Source organism: Pholis gunnellus (genome assembly GCF_910591455.1).
Source record: "Pholis gunnellus genome assembly, chromosome: 20".
Lineage (NCBI taxonomy): Eukaryota > Metazoa > Chordata > Actinopteri > Perciformes > Pholidae > Pholis > Pholis gunnellus.
Genome location: NC_136547.1, coordinates 8163457 through 8182309, shown reverse-complemented (window position 1 = coordinate 8182309; position 18853 = coordinate 8163457). Strand labels below are relative to the sequence as shown.

At 43.1% G+C, this 18853-nt stretch overlaps 1 protein-coding gene across 1 annotated transcript in view; it reads left to right on the top strand.

The window, feature by feature from the left end:
• Positions 1–293: 293 nt before the first annotated feature.
• The window catches only part of ralyl (RALY RNA binding protein like), a gene marked incomplete at its 3' end in the record, with an annotated part of 46761 nt that continues 28201 nt past the window's right edge, over positions 294–18853 (top strand). The window contains exon 1 of the mRNA XM_079181490.1: positions 294–561. Within this exon, the coding sequence (XP_079037616.1) occupies positions 306–561 (256 nt within the window). The 5' untranslated portion in view covers positions 294–305. The remainder of the gene's footprint in view (positions 562–18853) is intronic.

Here is an 18853-nt window from a genome sequence, read left to right as displayed (position 1 = left end):
CTCGAACCAGCAGGAGTTAGCTAGCCGGTGGTTGGTGGGCCTGGTGGGAGGCTGGGGACATGGAAATGATAAAATTACACGTTTTAGGGTTCCTTAAATAATTGTAAGCATTTATGAGTTTAGTAGTTCATTCATATATCTTACAATATAATTATTTACTTCATAATGTCTTATTGAATGATAATAAACCATGGGGTTTTATAGTGTTTAGCAGTATTAGCTGGAGTTAGCCTGCCCCAAACCTCTAAAGCTATGTCCTCCCCTCCCCACTTCTGTCTGTGTCCCAGGAGGGCAACTGGAGGAGAATGACTGGTAAACTCCAGACCAGCAACGTGACCAACAAGAATGACCCACGCTCCCTAAACTCCAGAGTCTTTATCGGCAACCTCAACACAACCATCGTCAAGAAGACCGACATAGAGGTCATCTTCGCCAAGTACGGCAAGATAGTGGGTTGCTCTGTGCACAAAGGTTACGCCTTCGTACAGTATTTGCAAGAGAGGAACGCCCGAGCAGCTGTGGCAGGAGAATATGCCCGTATCATCGCTGGACAGCCTCTTGGTGAGTCTTTTCTCTTTTTCACTCTTTAGTGAGAGTTTTCTGCATTTACTTGCATTGCAAATGAACTCATGAAGGGCCAGCAAGATACAGTCTCTACGTCACTTCGCGAAAAACTTTCCCCTTGAATTACAGAATGTTTCATTAAAGCCTGTTCTTTGCTAGAGGAATGGATTGTATCTCTTGGGAACACAAAATGCCTCGGGCATCTCTCAGACTTTTAGTTTCGAGTCTCCCTGGGCTCCTAAATGGTGAAGTGTCTGTGTTTGTTGTCACGCTGTTCTGGAGAAAATCCCTGCTGAATCCGTTAAATGATCCACCAGTGAATGTAAGCACAGTTTTGATTTTTAACATTTACCAGGCAGCAGCTTGCAAAAAGTATGTCAAAGTTCTTGAGACACACACCTTAGAGCAGCAGTTAAGTGGCAAGGGATGCAACATTCTGTGCAAGTCTCGATTTTTCTATTGTCCATACGCTTTGTAATGGGTTGCTTTTGTGGAAGTTGGCTGTGAAATGTCTTTTATTCACATTAGTTTTGCTCAATCAGTATTAGGTTTGTCTATGAAGAATGTTGTCTTGGGCATTATCTTGTTAAACCCATCTTTGTGAAGCCTGGGGATAAATTGTGAAGATACAGCTCATTCCTAGACACTACTGCTTTACATGATTTTAAAATAACCATGACTGGATAAGACTGCAGGCAACAGACCTTTCTGATTTAAGTATTTGAAACGTGTTTGGTGTTTTAACTCGGGAATCCGAGGTTCAGAGTGCAAAGAGTGCAACACTGGCTGTCAGTATGTAACACAGTTAAAAATATCAGCAGGAGACGATCAAAGGGAGCAGAGCATGATGGAAGTAAAGAGTGTAACTGGAATGGATTATTATGTGAATGTGGAATATGAACAGAGTTGGTAGTTGGCATCTAGGCTATGACTTTGTAACTCCACACAGTGGTACACCAAGCTCATCTAGCAGAGTGATGATAAAAACTCCCCCCCCCGGGAATTTAGATTCGGAACCCACAAGGGGACCCTTGGGTGGAGGTGTGGCACGTTTGGCGTTTCAACCGGGGACGTGGGTGACGAGTAACCCCTCGTTTCCACATAGCTCTGTATACATATGCAAGTCAACTGAAGTCCATTCATTCCTATGGGAATGTCATTGATCTCCGATGTGGTTGCGAAACTCCTGCTTTCCATTTTTTTGGGGGGTCTGGATTTTACCTCGAGAACTAACTTCCTATGGAATTAGTGAATTAATAATAGTTGATTGATGAATGTAGGAATTACTACACACCTGACAGTCCAAACTTCTACTTATTTGTCTCCATGTATTAATGGTCTTGTTTTTGCCTCCATATACATTCCACGAGACTGGACGGCAAAACTTCTCTCCCATTTCTGTGTTGGCTTTTCTTTCCAAGCGTAGCCATATACTATAAAAAAACTGTGATTGCTTCCTAAACAGACTTCACAATCAGCAAATTGATTTACTAGTAATTTAGCTTTTGAAATAATGCTCAAATCACAAATCCCCTTTTCAAGGACTTTAGGTACAGTTGTTAGTCCAGACCAGGGTTCGATTGACAGACTATCTGCTGAAACGCTCCAGGGTTCGGTTACACCAGGCCAAACAGGTTAGGTGTGAAAGTGACCTGAAGAACTGGGCTGGATTATGTGAATGTTAAACACATACACGGTTGATATTTGGCATCTATCGACTTACTAACTCCCCACAACGAAACACCAACGGACCTTCTTTGACAGAACTAGCTTGCGTGTCACTTAATTAACGGTGTCAGTTCGATCTTAGGGAGGCCAGAGTCTCGCTTCAGCTGTGGTTTGGGCATGAAGATAAAGTCTTGGTGTCCACTGGCTTGAAGATGATCATTCTAACCACTCATACACTCTGCCTCTCCATTAAACTGTGTCCTCAGGGTGGATTTGTGGGGTTAGGATTGCAAGTTAAAGAAGAACATTTTCTGCAAGATAATGAACACAACCGAGGTAACTAGTTCAGTGAAATTAATATTCCCCAAACGGCTAACTCCTGTGTTAATGAACGTTGGCTCTACCTAATGTGCAGGAAAAAAATGAACATCTGCTTGCATTGAAGAGAATCATTAAATAAAATAGCAACTCCACCTCCTTTCTTATGCGCTCTTGTTTCACTCATGAAACTTGGTCAAACCAAGTTTCAGTTAAAAACAAATAGTCCAGTTTGTGCCTAACAATAAAATCATTGTTTCAAAATGTTTTTCCTGACAGAGACCTGCCATTTAATAAAGCTAAGTTTAATGTGTTTGAAGCTTAATTTGCCCAATTAATTTGGACAGGCTGACGAGGAATACATGTTACGTTTGCAGATTCACTATTGTTTCTTCGCAGCCTCACCTTTCTTTTTCTGTAAACTTTCAGGACAGGAATTGAGAAGGCTAGCTGCATACAGGGCCCAGAGTTTTCCTGGAGAGAATCATTGGTGTCATTAGCCTTGTAGCCTGGACCCAGAAGATATCAGTTATTGCCTTTATGGTTGTGGAGCCGTGGGGGAGGGGCAGGGCGCTCTAACTTCGCCGATTGTGTTAAAACTGGCTGAGGATTTAGAGCCAGTCGGGGAGGTGGGGCTGGACGTTATTATAGGAGAGAAAATGGAAGTGTGGCGGGAAGTGAGGTTGGTTCCAGAAATGACCAGCTCTTTCATGTGGCCAGTGAACTCCAGGTGGGGGGAGGATGGGGAGAGTGTGAGTAGAGAGGAGGGGGACCTGGATGGAGTCTTGGGGGGTGGAAGTAGGTGCTGGTGAGGGAGGTAAAGACTCCTCCTCTCGGAGGGGGGGGGGGGGGGGGGGGGAGTGGGTGATCAGAGGCGGTCTCTGATGGTGAGGTTGGAGACTCCTCCTCTTGGCTCTCGTTAGGCGGGGCATCCTTCCCGTAAGGACTCTACGGCGATGCTGTGTGGTTATCTCTTGTTTAGACTCTTGTCTCTCTTGTCCTTGGCAGTGGGAACAGACCAGTGACGCAGAAAGAAAAATAGGTTAGAGGTAAACAGTTTTACCCCTGACTTGTTCAGGCACACTCCATGTGCCTTAAAAAGATCTCTGTGCTCTCAGAAAAGGTAGACATTGTTGATAGAATGTACTGAATGGTCAGTACATGCAGCTGAAAGCCATTTGTTCAGTGCAAACAGCCTGCTGAATCTTTCATCTCCTGGTTCTTTCATCGACTGGTGGAAGATCAATAAAGTCTCGCTTCAGAACTTCAGACTGTTGCTTCACAATATCACAGCTTCCTGTATGCACAATGATGTTTTTCACCGTGGGATGGTCAGCCACGATGTCCAGGATTTGGTCTCTCATGTTAGAGACCATATCTTTCGGAAAGCAGAGTATTTTGGTATTCTTGCTGCACATCGTTCTGACATCTTTTACAGCATAGTCACCAACAATCAGAGTCTCAGGCCCAGTCATTAGCTTTCCCTGCGGCCTTTTTCTCTCACATTTACTCTCAGTTCTTACCCTGCTTTGAGAAGATAGCTGCTTATCCAGGTCATCAGATGGAGATTTAGGATCCTGCGACAATGTGGCAAATGTGTTTTGAAGTTGTAGGCTTGGTTGTTGTGGAGGTTTTTTGCTGGTTTTACTTTTCTCAGCTGTCCATGGCTTACCCACTGTAAGGCAATAACTATGGCCATAATCTCAAATGTAAACACAGATAAATCATCGCTGAGTCTCTTCCCACACTCCAAATGGAATTCTGGGATTACTGCTGTTGCTGTTTCCAACACATTTTCTGCAGGAAATGCACTTTCTAGTTTCAAGTCTTCTTCAATACAGCATGATGTTCATTTAGCAAATGATTATCCATTTAGAGTCAATTAGACCATAAAGCAGGGTATGCTTTAGGGGCGGGGCTACACGTTGATTGACGGGTCTCTAACAGCGATGTATACGGCATCTCTACGTCAGTCCAGATATGGTCACTTCCTGTTCACTGGTTGCAAAAAAGAGAGGCTTGAAAACATCCACAAACCAATGAGACATCATGACGACTACTTCTTATACACAGTCTGGTTTAAACATTAAATAACTGTTTGGTAAATAAAAGATCACAATAGGTTCTCACTGTCACATTGTCGAGGTGGAGGAGCCTCAGGAGCGCTGGATTCAGGACCAACAATGAACCGGTTTAGTTCATAACTTGCTGACCAGTCTGAGGCCACGATGGGAGTTCCCGGACCGGATGGGGACTGGTTTTCAGTGGGAGAGTTGGCAATCATCACCTGGTCCATACTGCAGAGGAAGACAAGGAAGTCATAGTATAGGATGTCGATCAAAGTAAAAAAATGTATAGTATAGAATGTTGATAAAAGTCATAAAAAAATCAACGTATAGAATGTTGATAAAAGTCATAGTATTTAGAGGTTGTTGTGTCTCCTCTGCATCAACAGGACAGGTTATCGGTCTACCTTTTCTTTCTAGACTGCATTTATCAACCTAAACATCAAAACAATAAGCTGACTTGACTGTCCCAGCCTCTCTGAAAATCCATCTGGCTGCTGAGAGACCTATCCTTCATTTGCTGTCATTGTAATGATGACGGCTGTTTTATGAAGGCCTGCCTGTTTGGACAGGTATGTAATCTAACCTTTCCACACCTAACAAATGCGATGCTAAGACGTGATTCACTGCAACAATGGATGAAGGATGGAAAAGACAACAGCAAGAAACAAAGAGCTCTGTTTGCCTGATAAATGGTGGTTAACATGTTTTTGCTTCTTTCATTAGTTTCATATTTGGCAGTATGAATGTTGTGCTTAGCAAAAAAACTCATCAGTTATTTAAACTAACTCGCAACCAGGACCATCGCCAATCAGAGCCGAAACCATCACTGAGCACTCTACCGTATCCATATTGACAGTGTCACTGAGTTATTTCTTACTTTTCTGCAAATTATTTGACTCCCTTCACGCGTGATTGCTCGGTTTTGGTTGAGAAAGCAGACATAATTGAAAGCATCGTCTTTCCAACTGACCTCGCAGCAATGCAACCCATGCCATCGTTGTTATTACTCGATCTACAAGTCATGCGGCAAGAGTATGACTGCGAGATACATTCTTAATTGACAATTAAGGACACCCTCGGTCTCAACCTCTCGAGCTGATGCTTTTTATATTGGCATGGCGAAGGGATGAATCAGCCACATAATGATTTGTAGTGGAGGAATGACCTCCACATAGGATCTGTCTTCCTGTTTCATTGAAGGGTTGTTGTCTGCAAGATCAAACTCAGAGATCACATCTGTAGGTGAGTAAATATTCTTAGTGGAGGAACTGCAGTCAGATGTGTTAGGTGTGTGTTACAGCCTGCTGAGATCACCCACTGAACCACATAAAGAGAAGCAGAGCATGTTGTTGTGGAGGCAGAGGTGCATTTGAAAAGCTTGGTTTTCTGCTGGCAGTGGTCACTGCAGAAGAGGTCAGTGGAATAATCACATCATGCTACGACTGCACAGATCCACCTCAGCTGCTGCGACGCACCGGTGATGACTAATCTCTGCACTCAATGACACAAGCGTCAAGGGTCATAGCCTGCCGCCGCCACAGAAGATAAGACTGTCACAGAGTATGGATGAAAAACAGCTGATGAACAAATGCAAAAATTCTATTATAGCACAGCTGGCAGCGTCTTCCTCCCCCCCCTCCGCACAGTGAAAAAAAGTGGATGCTCCATTACCCTATCTATGGATAGCGGTTCACATCGAGGATTGTGAGCACAGCAATCATTACTAAATAGCAATGCTATTCCGGATGGCAGTGTCTCTACGCAAGTCAGAGTTACGAGCAAGAAGAAATTCCTCTAAAAGCACTCCACATGAACACCTCCATCTTCCTGCATGGTGCTGAAACACTCAAAGCCAGACGCTGTCGCAATTAATAAGATTAAGTAGACAAATCTTTGGAAAACGGGTAGCTGAAATCAAGCAATCGGATTGTTCCACCGCTTTGACGACTAATTCCTTTGCACTCTGTGTCACTCCCCATCCGAAGAGAAGGACTAATGTGTTGTCATGGTTGCTTATTAACAGGGTCACTAGGGGAGCACTTCCGCCAACATTTAACCGGTAACAAACCACTAAGAAATGGCAAAATGTAACTTCTATGGAGGAGCGGATTGAGCAGGACAAATTCACAAGTTTAACTACATGTAGCGCAACGTAAAGAGGAGGTTCAACAATGTTAAACAGAATATACAAGCAAGCAGCAATGCAGCATAAATACACTGACCACAGCCTCCGCAGCACCACGATTCCGAAATTAGGATAGATTAGGTTACATTAGATTACATGTGAAACCTCTCTCCAGAGCTATTGGCTATGAAATTGTCTTTAATTTAGTTTTCAGGGATTTTCCTGGAGATGTGTTGTCATTAGCCAATATTAGTTCACACATAGTTCTCAGTTATTCTGACTGATTAAACCTCACGTTGATGAAGCTCACAATAAGTATCACAGCAATCAGCTGCTCTGTCCTTTCTAGTCTTTTAACTACTCAAAGCGCTTTACACTACATGTTAACATTCACATACACACATTAATACACTGAAGGCAGAGGCTGCCATTCAAGATCCCAACCTGTCCATCAGCGTCTTATCTAAATGCTAGTTCACACACACACACACACACACACGCATACAGATGGCACAGCCTTTGGGTGCAATTTGGGGTTCAGTATCTTGCCCAACGACACTTCGACAAGCTGACTGGGGGAGCCGGGGATTGAACCGCCGGTCTTTCGATCAGTGGACGACCTCCCGAACATCTCTACCTCTCACACGTTGTTGTTGTTGTGTGTTCTCTTCCCTCCGGCTAAAAGCTGACCGAGGAACACAGTGACATGATGATTGCTGGCATCCATGAAACTCAAATGCATCCGAGCAGTTTTCCTCCTTCACCCACTGAGATCTGTCTGCTGTATCTCCATGGCCCTGCTCTCCGGTGGGCTCATTGGGAAAAGAGTCAAAGAGTGACAGATTGTTTTTGCCCTGAGCTGTCCCAGCATGCACTAAACCTGACCACTGCACTGCTGAGTCTCCAGATCTACATGTATACAACACAGTACACGACACATATGCTATGCAGCTAAATCAAATCTAACTTGTGCGTTTGAAAGTTGTCTGAGATTCTATAAAGAGTTAGAATTGTAGCATTGTTTGCATCAATACTTTGCCATGTATATCACTCTTGCCCTTTATGTGGCGAGATGAAGATCTCTCCTTTCTAGTTTTTATCATCTACAGAGGTGTTTGTGGCACCGCATGCTCGTCTGTGTCTGCCTGTAGGCAGCAGATGCGTGTGATTGGCAGGCGGCGATTGAAGCCCAGATGGAAAAGGACAATGAAAGAGTGACAATTTTGGAAGACAGGCCATGTATGAAGATACAAGCTTCTGTGGAGAAGAGAGGAGAGGTTAATAGCAGAGCGAGGGCCAACTAACAACATCTCTGGAGAGTCTGTCTGAAAGCAACCACACCAGATAATCTTCCCTCTGTTGACTCCTGTTCTGAGCAGCCTGACCCCCGAGAGATCGGCTTTCCCTTCCACCTGGAAGTGTCATGCTGAAGGTCCATCCCATTACAATATTAATGTCCACAGTGAAGGATAATGTGTGATGGATTACCAATCATACCGCCTCCAAAGGGCATTGGCATGAGTTAGGCACATAAATAATAAAGTGATTTAGATGCAAAATCCACCCTAAGCGGATTACAAAAGCAGTGGCACTGCCATCAATCGTCGTTTTGGGCAAACATGATGCATAGCAAGGAGCACAGTACACAGACATGGAGGTATATTGGGAAGAAGGGGAACACTGAGCAGAGATAGCTGTGTAGTATGTAAAGGTAGTGTTTGTGCTCATATGGCATATGTTGTATTCTTGTTGATAAGTGGCCAAATACAGTTGCTGCGATGTAATTTGGGAATATTCCCAGTCACTCCTACAATGGACTTTGATGGCATAAATGTTTCTTATTCTCTTAAATTCTTTTTGTACTGTAGGATTTTGGGTTGTCCCATTTGGAAGTTGACAATTGTACGACATATGTGGGGAAAAACGTTGACAGTGGTGTGATCTGAAATGCCTCATAATTGATCAAATACAGTCGAACAGATTGTTCCACAAGACTTTGACAATATCAATCTTCTCTTTTCAGCTAGAAATTGTTTAACAACGTTCCTCAAAATGTCCGACTATTGCTCTGAGTGAGAATTTGTTGTCGGCCTGCAAGAATTAAAGGTGCAGAGGATTTGTTGTCTCCATAAGTCACTTAAGCACGAGAAAAAAGGATCAAAGTTTGAAAAAAAAATGAAGGTACCCTTTAAGTAAATTGCAACACTTTCTCACAAAATACATGCAACTCCTTCAATGCTGCTATGAATATCAGAGGCTTAACGTTATAAGTGAATACCCGAGGGGGATTTATTTTCTTTAATGTCTATCCAAACCAATCCTCTTGCATTTTCTCCACCTGGCTGCTGTAATTCTCCCTCTCTCATTCACCATTAGTATTCACAGGCTCGCGTTCGCTTTGAAATTTGCATAGATAATTCCAACTATGTCTACAATAACTGCACAGCTCAGTAACTTTATTTAGAGAGCCAGGTTTAGAGGCATGAACAGTCATGAGTGAGAGGCCTTATGGGTATTGCAGTATGCAACTGGATGGGCCAATTCTCCCAGATCCATCGGACTGAGCCTTGCCAAAGCTAACCCCATAAGGCCCCCTCTGTGTCTTTCATGTCCCCGTGTTTGCTGCTGAGGCTGTGAGAGTATTCAGTGTGTCTGAGTGTGTGTGTGTGTGTGTGTGTGTGTGTATGTGTGTGTGTGTGCTCGTATGTGGGGGTTCTATGTGTGCTTGCAGATGGGAAATGCTCGAGAATTCAGGTTTGTGTCTCTCTCAGAGAAGGATTTCAACCCCGACGCTCCACACAAACCTTATCAATACATGATCTGTCTCCTTGCTCTCTTATTCCCTTTATACCCTCCTTTCCATATCTCTCCTTGTCCTTGATGGTGATTAGAATGCACCCTGGTTGTCCGTCTCCTCCCTCATTAATCACGCTCTGAGAGACCGAGCCGGACGTGGAATGCACAGTTGGCCTGACCCAGCACTCGACAAAGGCATCCATAACAGCAGGCACAGGAGCAGTGTGCAGGCTCACAGTCGTACAATAACATCGACGGTACAGCACAGCCGAGGATTTATCTGAGCCGCAATGTATCGGGTATAAGAACGTGTTTCTTTTTGTGGAAACAATACTGGAGAAATTTAAAGAGTGTCATTGTGCAACTAATAGGCTTTAATAAAGCCACCCAGGAAACCAGGAAAGCACATTTCCCCGACCAGGATCTCTTATTGTCTCTCTCTCTCTCTCTCTCTATCCCCCGCTCTCTTTCAAGCATACTGACAAATGCTTTAGTGGGTCATGAGCCACAGTGTGGACAAAGTGAGATGGATTACCGTGTGGATTTTGGCAGGGGAAGCTGAAGCTAATTCTCTGATTAGAAACCTGGGTTCAGAAGGCAGAGAAGCACTGAGCTGTGAATCAGAGACGGAGCAGTGCAGAAACCTGGGCATGTGGAGTCGGCATGGCACCATGTGAAAATGTCATGTGACTATCATCTTGGCCAAAACAATTGCTATTCACAATATTATCCTGAAAATCATTGAAACTCTAAAACACACCGGAATGGCTTCACCGTACATTTTGTTTAGAGACAAACATTTGTATTGCGTCACAGTGTTTTTATATACAGCAATACAGTGTCGGTATTAATATGAGCGAAATTAGTTGAATCAAAGTTTCTTCCCCTCTGCCACAGAGCAACAGGCCAGTTGATATTGCATCATATAAAGAAATCACAACCATGGTGCAGGGCAGTGTGCTGGTGTCAAAGTGCCCTTGAGCAAAACAAAGAAACCTGCTTCCTCAGCACAAGCAAAACTGTAGTATCCACTCTGTGGATGTCGAGTGGATGTCCAGTTGATTGCATAATCCACAAAAGTAAACAACAAACAAAGAATCAAACCTTCTCTCTTAAAAAAATGATTGACAAGTGTTCATACAAAGCTCACAGCAGCTGAGATTGTTGTGGCTGTAAAATACGTGCATACAACAACAATGTGGCCACCGATTCTCAGAAAACCGACTTGTTTTTTCAACTAATTAATGATGAATGATGTTCTCTGTGATACATGTACGCAGATGACATGGTAGCTCATGTAACTGCGTTGATTTTAATTAGATTTGTGTATTTCAATTGAGATGGTGCTTTCTTTTTGCATAAATTAAACAGAAACGGGAAATCTTTTGTGATCTGGCACAGATGAAAGGCCGCTAATGAGGAAGACAATCAAAGTCTTCTTGGAACAAACAACACTGTCGGTGTTCTTGAAAGCCGAGCGACAGAGTCTCGCATCACGTTAAAAACTGCAGACAAGCCATTTTTGGAAAGGGTAACTCTACTTAAACCCTGAGGTGGTTAATGGAGATCCTCGTGCCATATTTCAATGCTTTATGGTCATTTATATGTATGTTGTCACCTTCAGCAAAGGTGCAAGTGCAGTATGTGTGAGAGAGCGGTTATTACTTCATTACTTTTCTACATATTTTTATAAGGTCATTATATTCAGCTGTGGGGTGTGTGAGAAGTTAAATCCAATATACAAAACACATTCATTTAGAGGAAACACTACAAGTCAATTAATCCGTTTTTAATGTAAGGTGATTGCTTTCCTTACCTCTGTACCAGTGACGAGACCTGTAATATAACATTCATGCCGACATGAGTCAGGAAGTAAAGGGCACATCCATCTCCATCCCTGTCTTCATCTCTTCCATCTGACCGACCAGCCACCTCAGACTCCAAGGCTACACAACGTTCCTTTGTCGGGTCGAGGAGGTGCTGTCCCTTCTTCTCAGTTAGTAAATAAACTGATGGAGGCCCAGTCTGAGGTGAACAGTGGGGGCAGCGAGAAATAGGATTATCTTGAAGCCTAACAAGCATCCTGGCTGAGATCTGTTCATTAACATTACATCCGTCTAGGAAAAGAGAGAGAGAGAGAGGCCCAGGCAGCAAGGGGAAGTGGCTTTGGCCCACTTCCCCTTGCTGCCTTGCCCACTGAAGAAGAACGGAGTTGGATAATTGTTCCCCGTGCATAATCAGATAGGCCTGTTTACTACAGAGAGCTTAGGTTCACATTTAGGGCATGCTGGTGCAGACGGGACGGCTTTGAATGAACGGATCATTGTTTACTAGATACGCATGTTTATGATATGACAATAAGGCTTCACACGTCCCAGTAGTGTAGCAGACTGTAGTTGATCCCAACCGTGGAGCCCCTCGGTGTCTGTAACAGAAGCGCACGGTTTTCAAGTAACTACAATTTCAACTCATCCGCGCTTTTATTGGACGCTCAGAGAAAATGCTCCGCGAGTGTGACGCCGTAGTGTGAAGACCGAAGCGTCAGTGTGTGACGAGTTGGAATGAGAACGTGATCCATGATCCGTAGGCTACGGGTGAAATGATAAACATCCCGAAAAAATCACTTCAATCAGCCGAAAGTCATTGTAGACCAACAAAAATTCTGAATGTTGTGAAAAGAAATAGTCTGGAGCCTTGTATACCAGCAGCTATAACAAAACAGTACAAACAAATATATGAGACTCATTGACCATCGGCATTCAGCATTGGTAGCAAATAAACACCAGATCGGGGCATCTCACAGAGATATATTTGCTCCATTTTTCTATCTCCTGCTTCGATCTGTGACTTAATAACAATGATATGATCTGAACAGTTGTTTTCTGTCGCAACTCCCACAGCCCAGCAATTTGTATCAAGAGTAAGGAGGCTTTTGTGTCGGATTAGGGTTCCTACAGATGCTCTACTTGTGCATGCTGGGAGATAATACTTCAGTAAGAAAGCCCTGTATGTGTGTGTGTGTCAGGTGTGCAGTCTTGCTATGACAGAGACCACTGCAGTGCGACCTTTCCACGGAGCTCCAGCTAAACAGACAAGACGTTCTTAACACAGACCCCAAGAATGGAAAACCTGCCCTTTTAACACTCCCACAACAATTGATCCAGTCAGTCATGTCTGTTTCTTAATTCACCCCGTAATTGTCGATCCTGCTCCTCGGGCGGAATGACAAAAGAGGAATCCGGGTGATAAAAGGTGACGTATTGTGTGAGAGATGCTGTGTGACTTGTGATTACACATGCGGTGATAATTACTGCCACCCCGGAGGGTTTCTGAGGACCCCTGCTCACAGGGCTGTGCAGCGTAGACCCTCTGACTCTAACCCCCCCCCCCCCCCCCCCCCCTACGCTTAATGTGCGAATTAGGAATCACTGTGACAGACTCACAGGGGAGCTCTCCCCCCCCCCGTCGCCCCCACCCGAATGAAGACGGACAGTATAAACAAAATAACATTAACAACAGCCCATAACCTCGCCCGGAGCGATCTCATGCTCTCAAGTGTTTCCTTTTCCTCTCACATTTTCCTTATTCGTCTCTGCAGTCATCCTCCCTCCGTCTCCTCGCTCTTTCTCACGCTACTTTGCCTCCGCCCTTCCTCGTTCCGGCGTCCTCTTACTCACGAGGCCTATTTGCCAATTACGCCACAAATCTGAGGGCCGTGCGAGTCATCGCATCCCCGTCGTTAGCTGTGGAGCGCCGTCTCCCAGCTGGAGGACCGGACTCATCCTCGGGCTCCGCTGTCCGGTAAAAGGTCACGCTGAGCGTTATGGCGGTTAACTACCTCAAGTTTATTGCAGTCAACACTCTGCATTAGCTGCAGCACAGGAGTAACCTCTCTGACACCATCCAGACACAGTTTACAGTCGGGCCATAACCATCCCGAGGTACTCGGAGCACTGTTTAGATCGCCGGTGCATGACAAAACTGGCCACTTGGCCTTCTTAGACCTCCAGCTACTGTGCTATTTCGGGGTGGGCAGGAGCTGCTACGAGGATTATTCCGCCACTGAGAGGACACAGACAAAAGACCCATGCAAACATAAGTCTAATTGAATGTACAGCGATTAAACCAAACATCTGGTACATTGTCCTGATATTTTTTTACAGCCGTTGTCGCACAACCTCACTTATCTCAAAACTATTTTCTCAAACTCAGCTTCTTCTCCTTTTATCTGTCTCCTCCTTTGTGAACCGGTATGGATTTAATTAAGGAAATCAGTACGGCATAATGACTTCTACCTGAATTGACCTCTTTATGCAAAATCTTCAAGACACTTTTTTTTTTTGCATATTCTGTGAGGATTTGATTAAAAACACTGAACTGCCCGCTCGCTCGCTGAAATTCCCTCCGGATAAGAGATGCCGGATGGAAAGGTGCACGCTGCACCGAGCCGTCAGCACGACCAAGCGTCTACCGCGGCTGTTAAAGGGACAGGAAGCATAACGTGCAGCTGTCTGCTCCGTGTCTCCAAGGAATAATTGACAAGCGGCAGCTTTATACGCACAGGGAGGGGTTGTCTTCAATAGATAGCAGCTGGCTTGAAGTGCATGCCTGACCTTGACAACTCCTTATGGCTTGTTCACACATCCCTATTAGCCTGTAGCCATGGCGAAGACGTAAGAAGTGGTGAACGACTAATTGTTTTATAAAAGGAGGAACATTTGTTGGTAAATACAAAGTGGTATATGACCAAAACTTTAAGTGTAATATATGAAAGATGGATGAAGAATAGCTGGATCCTTGTGGGCGGCCAAGGTCTGAAGCATCTTAGTTTTCAGGGTACACCATGTGAACATACCTCAGGGGTCCTTCTGGGACTCGGAGTGCTTGAGCTTTAAAAGTGTGTCACCTTTTTTTTTCTCCCCCGTATGCCTACCTGTGTGACAGAATTATTAATGAGCTGTGTCTGTATTTATGCACCTCATCTAACAGGGGAAGATGGGCTGCCTTCATTACTTTGAGTTGTGGGAGCCGTCCTGTCAGATGGAATTTGAGCCTCGGCAGAGACGAGCGCTTGTTATAACAAAAGGGGAAATTCATCAAGTGTTCATTTGGTTTGAGATGATGGGTCACGACAGTGTCAGTCTCGTCTCCCCATACTTGGAGTAAATGAAGATCATGGAGTCAGCTGTGTGTGTGTGTGTGTGTGTGTGTGTGTGTGTGTGTGTGTGTGTGTGTGTGTGTGTGTGTGAGAAACCGTTCTTTTTCACTGTATGGTCACTGAGCACCACACTGTGGTTCACAGCAGTTATTACCACTTGTGACCGTCACAACCAATAGAGTAAGTTGCAGCCATGCCTCCCAGATGTATGTGCACTGACGCTGCTTCTCCCTAAATTACAATTTTATTATATGAATGCCTCTCTAATTGTTTTAAATTTGTTAAATTGCCTTTTTTGCTGTTGAGAGGAAATGTGTGTGACCTTCTAAGAAACGTGGACAAGTCTGTATTTTGATGCCATTGGATTTGAATTGGGTCATATTGAAGGCCTGGAAGCAGAGGGGCATAACATATCATTACGTTGATAAAGTTGATCAGATTTAGTGCACATAAAGTGTGTTTGTTTTAAATAAATATGCGTGAGCAGATGTGTATATATAGAGATGTTTTTTTATGCATGTGTCTGAGATGAAGAAATTATTTTATAGTTTAACAAAGTGCTGCAGTCATACGTTACATGTGTGTGTGTGTGTGTGTGTGTGTGTGTGTGTGTGTGTGTGTGTGTGTGTGTGCTCTTGTACATGCCTTAATTCTTTGAGGACCATGTTTTAGTGAGGACTTCTGAGAAAAGACAATCATGTTGCGGCTGTTTGAGGCTTCTGACTGTGTCAGAAAAAAACATGTTCTTTCTCTTACGAATGAAATGTTGTATGCATAAGCAATACAATTCACCATTAATAATTCAAAACTCTCAATGTTTGTTTAATACAGCATTGCTTGGACTTAGAATTTAATGTGTTGATATCCAGTAATTGCCAGTTACTATAGGTTCACAGTGCATGCAGAAATGCCCCAAATCCTCCTCCACATTATCATCTGCACACGATTGTTCTGGCTTACACTGCACTTCAACTTATAAATTAATAAACCGTGAAAGCCCATAAAACCAAACCCCATGTCTTTGGTATTGTCTTTTAGGAAATGTGGGTCAGTTCTGTGTGTTTTTCAACAGATTAATTTCTACTATACAAATGTTTGCGTAATATATTTTAAAAACTGATAGATAAATAGAGGAACCGTAGCAGATTTTTTTATCTCAACTGGTGACCTATATGTTGTCTCATTATAATCTATCACATCCTTGGAATGCATTTGTACAACAGCGACCCCTTCAGGAGACAAGAGGAGATGCTTGTACATAACATACAGTAGGTGTGATGCTGATGTGGCCAAAAGAGTTAATAATGTAGATTATAAAAAGATAACACTTTTAAGTTTCATTTTGTTGTATTACAGTGTTGGAATTCTTGTTTCTAAGTTATTCCGGTATACTGCATGGTTCAGTGTGTGATGGTAAACTCTGTGCCCCCCATGACAGAAATATTCAACTGTAAATCTGCCTGTTGTTAGTGTTTTTAAGTGTTAATTGGAAGAAGAAAATCCTGGTATTTTAGTAGACTGGTATGCTTTTGACGCATGTATTATGGATATGAAAACAATCTGCTCATCCAGCTGTGTTTTGTGTTATGCAGTCACACACACATCCCTGTACTTCTATCTTTGTGAGGACCCTCAGATAATGCAGTCCCTATCCACTACCCTAACCTCAACCATAACAACTTAATGCCTAACCCTATTCCTAGCCTCGACCTAATATTAAACTGAAACTTAAAACCACTTCTTAACCCTCAAGCGGGCCTTTGAAGAAGTGAGGACAAATGTCCTCACTCTGTGGTTCTTGGTTTGGACCTCATTATGTAGCAAGTACAATCATCCTCACACACAGATGGGGCCTAAGTACATATCTATATCAGTGATATGTAAAGTTTGTGGTGGGAAAAAGACAAAGTTAAAGTCTGTGGCTTATGTTTCCTCGTACGAATATTTGTAGCCAAGAAAATTTGAAGTGTTTCTGATTTGAACTTTCCTTGTTAGATTTTGTTAAACATGTCTGTGATATAAGATAATAATAAGTTATATTTAAGTTTAGTAGTGAGAGCAGATCCGTTAACAACACCGCCAACATTTAGTCTGATGTGCACTTTGTGTCATAAAGTGTGTCACCTCAAACCAAAACTGCCATTTGTCATCCTTGGAGCATAATTCTTTACGAGTGTCACTTTCCAACGAAAATCAAAAAAATCCCAGCCTTGTTGATCTCAGAAGTAGAATAAAAAATGCAGTAAAAATGCACCTCTTTTCTTCTAGAGGGGAATGGCTCACTCCTTTGTGACTCCATTACTTCCAGGAGACATTGTTGTGTATGAATCAGGTTTCTCCAAATCACCGAGGCACTGATTCGGCACTGAGCTGAATTAGATTTGGCAGCCTTTAATGCCTGTATGAATAGCAATTGTGACAAGTTCAACATTTGAATAGTTCTAAATGTGATTGTTTGCACTCCACTGACCCTGACAGATGGATAGAGAAAGAGACGAAACAGAGCGAGGGAGAGGAGAGGGGAAATGAGGGAAAAGAAGTAAGGAGGAGGAGGGAGGGATAATGCAGATTAGGGCCTAAATACAAACTAAATGAGGTCTTACTCAAGAGGATGTCGGCTGGATAGGCTGGAACAATAGGGATGGGAAAAATAGTATTTATTTCTGCCCAGCCTTAGGAAATGATCCCTCAAATTAGTGAAAAAAAGAATTAAAATAAAGTCTTACCATGTGTATTCATTTGCTTGTTGAGGATTCCTCTTATCTATCAAATAAAATATGATTTCCATAATTTCAGAAACATGACTTATACCTTTACACAAATATTCATTAAAATCATCTTTACTTTACATGTCACTGGAAATGTTATCATCCAAACATACATTTGGTAACCAACTGGATTTATTTGAAGTACATTCTGCTGTATTTTGGAGATACTGATCAATGTTATTGATCACCTTCACCTCCTCACCATCACCTGGTTGTCGAGTTAGCATGTTTTTCTTGTGTACTTTTCCTTCTGTCAGTTTCTCCAAAAGAGAGACTCTAACTATAGGTGTTAATGTGTTTGTTAGTTTGTTATTGTCTCTGCAAGGAGATTATGTATTCTGTCATGTGCGGGTGCATCTATGTGGCTGTCTGTGCGTCCGCGGCTTATCTCGCATACTTCTGGACCCACCAGCCTAATATTTGTCGCGCTCATTTAAGCTTGTTACGGATTATGTACCAAGCATTATTAGTCCCGATTTGCACGCCGGGTTAAGACAATTGCATGTATGTATGTATGCTTCTTCTCATGTTGGTAGGAGGAGAGCTAGTTAGCTGTCAACAGCCGGTGGGCAGCAGAGTCCTGCGGTGTGTTTGGCTAACGGAGCTAACAGCTAATAGAACTAAACACACGCTAGGCCTGACAGTTTCTGTGCAGAGTGTTAAACAGCCAACATGAAGGGTTACACAAAGCGAACTGCAGTTTGGCTGCATGGAGACAGCTGCATGGATTAAAATGAGGGCTTATCTGTTACATGAGAGTGAAAAATGCAGTTGATACTTAGTGCAAACCTGGTTTATATTCGTTCAATCAAGCGTTACATCAGTGGCCATTGCAGATACACCTGGCAAAGATCTGCACTCCGCTGAGAGCACTTTTCTACTTTTTCTATCTGTATTTTATGCTCTGTAACAGACTGCCTGCCAGGTGGTTCTCAGTCTTTTGCCCAAGGCATGCTGGGGTGGATGTCAGCTCCCATGTGATCCTCAATAGGAATGAAACGGATGAATGATCAGCATTTTACAGTCCAATAACAAAAGCCAGGCAATTTTGGAATAAAGCTAAATCCACAAATTGTTCTGTTCCTGTGTATTCAGACAATGCATGCATAATGTGAAAACACAGAAAAGTATCCTTTTATACTACAAATCAGAGCAAATTATTAGGTGATGGACTTCTTGAGTTTCCCCACTGACACTGATTACTCAAAAACACAGTATCCAAGGGACTTTTATCTACATATAGGGGTTTAATCAGCTGAAATGGAAAATGCCCCCATGAATATAAAATCACCAGGGCTGCTGTCGCACACCATCACTACATCTGTCTCTCTGGTGTTCAGCTTTTAAAGAAAATCCTGAAACTAATCTGTCAGTATAGAAATAACTT